At 46.0% G+C, this 1,954-nt stretch overlaps 1 protein-coding gene across 1 annotated transcript; it reads left to right on the plus strand.

Moving 5' to 3' along the window:
• The first annotated feature begins 1,098 nt into the window (after positions 1-1,098).
• On the plus strand, positions 1,099-1,754 carry LOC138896127 (uncharacterized). Its single transcript, XM_070180908.1, has 2 exons — positions 1,099-1,311; positions 1,491-1,754. The coding sequence occupies exons 1-2, from the start codon at positions 1,099-1,101 to the stop codon at positions 1,752-1,754; spliced, it is 477 nt and encodes a 158-aa protein (XP_070037009.1).
• Positions 1,755-1,954: the final 200 nt, after the last annotated feature.

Genomic DNA, 1,954 nt, shown 5'->3' on the forward strand with positions numbered 1-1,954 from the left:
GATCATCGGAGTCTCCAGCACTTGTTCAAACAAAAGGATCTAAATTTGAGGCAATGGAGATGGTTGGAGCTGCTAAAGGACTATGATATTACTATTCTGTATCATCCCGGAAAGGCCAATGTGATGGCAGATGCCTTGAGTAGGAAGGCAGTGAGTATGGGTTGTCTTGCATTCATTCCTGTTAGTGAAAGACTGCTTGCAATTGATGTTCAGGCCTTAGCCAACCAGTTCATGAGATTAGATGTTTCGGAGCCCAGTTAGGTTTTGGCTTGTGTGGTTTCTCGGTCTTTCTTATATGATCGCATCAGAGAGCGCCAGTACGATGATCCTCATTTGCTTGTCCTCAAGGACAAGTTTCAGCACGGTGATGCCAGAGATGTTACTATTGGGGATGATGGGGTGTTGAGGATGCAGGGCCGGATATATGTGCCCAATGAAGATGGGTTACGTGAGTTGATTCTTGAGGAGGTCCATAGTTTGTGGTATTCCATTCATCCGGGTGCCGCAAAGATGTACCAGGACTTGAGGCAGCACTACTGGTTGAGGAGAATGAAGAATAATATAATGGGGTTTGTAGCTCGGTGCCTTAACTGTCAGCAGGTAAAATATGAGCACCAGAGACGTGGTGGATTGCCTCAGAGGCTAGAGATTCCAGAGTGGAAATGGGAGCGGATCACTATGGATTTTGTAGTTGGGCTCCCATGGACTTCGAGGAAGTCTGATGCTATTAGGGTGATTGTGGATCAGCTGACCAAGTCCGCGCACTTCATTCCAGTAGGTACTACTTATTCTTCGGAGCAGTTGGCTGAGATTTACATTCGCGAGATTGTTCGCCTTCACGGTGTGCCAGTGTCCATCATTTCAGATCAGGGCACGCAGTTTACATCACAATTTTGGAGAGCCGTGTAGCAAGAGTTTGGCACTCAGGTTGAGTTGAGTACAACATTTCACCCTCAGATGGACGGATAGTCCGAGCGCACTATTCAGATATTAGAGTATATGCTACGCGCTTGTGTCATCGATTTTGGGGGTCCGTGGGATCAATTTCTGCCCCTCGCGGAGTTTGCCTACAACAATAGCTAATAATTGAGCATTCAGATGGCTCCGTATGAGGCTTTGTATGGGAGACGGTATCGATCTCCGGTGGCTTGGTGTGAGTCAGGTAAGGCTAGGCTATTGGGTACTGACTTGGTTCAGGATGCTTTGGATAAGGTTAAATTGATTCAGGATCAGTTTCGTACAGTGCAGTCTAGGCATAAGAGTTACTCCGATCGGAAGGTTCGTTATGTTGCTTACATGGTTGGGGAGATGGTACTGCTCAAGGTTTCACCCATGAAGGGTGTTATGAGGTTCGGGAAGAAGGGCAAGTTGAGCCCTTGGTATATTGGGTCGTTTGAGGTGCCCTAAATGATTGGAGAGGTGGCTTACAAGCTTGCCTTTCTACCTAGTTTTTTGGTGTACATCTAGTATTTCATGTTTCTATGCTCCAGAAGTATGTCGACGATCTGTGTCATGTTTTGGATTTCAGCATGGTTCAACTAGATGGTGATTTCATCTTGGGCCGGCAGATTCGAAAGTTGTGGTCAAAGGATATAGCTTTAGTGAAGGTGCAATGGAGAGGTCAGCCAGTTGAGGAGGCTACTTGGGAGACCGAGCGGGAGATGCAAAGCAGATATCCACACCTATTTGAGACTCCAGGTAATTTTCTAGACCCATTTGAGGACAAACGTTTGTTTAAGAGGGGGAGGATGTAATGACTCGGCCAGTCATTTCAAGAGTTGTAGCCCCAATCCCCCATTTACTGCTCATTTTGTGCTTTATAGATGTTATGTGGCTTGTCAGGATAGTCGGTTCGGGTCCGGAGAGATTCCAGAATAAATTGAGACACTTAGTCTCCAGGTTGAAATTTTAAGTTAAAATAGTTGACAAGATGTGGACTTATGTGTAAACGACT

The sequence above is a fragment of the Nicotiana tomentosiformis genome, chromosome 7, assembly GCF_000390325.3.
Source record: "Nicotiana tomentosiformis chromosome 7, ASM39032v3, whole genome shotgun sequence".
Lineage (NCBI taxonomy): Eukaryota > Viridiplantae > Streptophyta > Magnoliopsida > Solanales > Solanaceae > Nicotiana > Nicotiana tomentosiformis.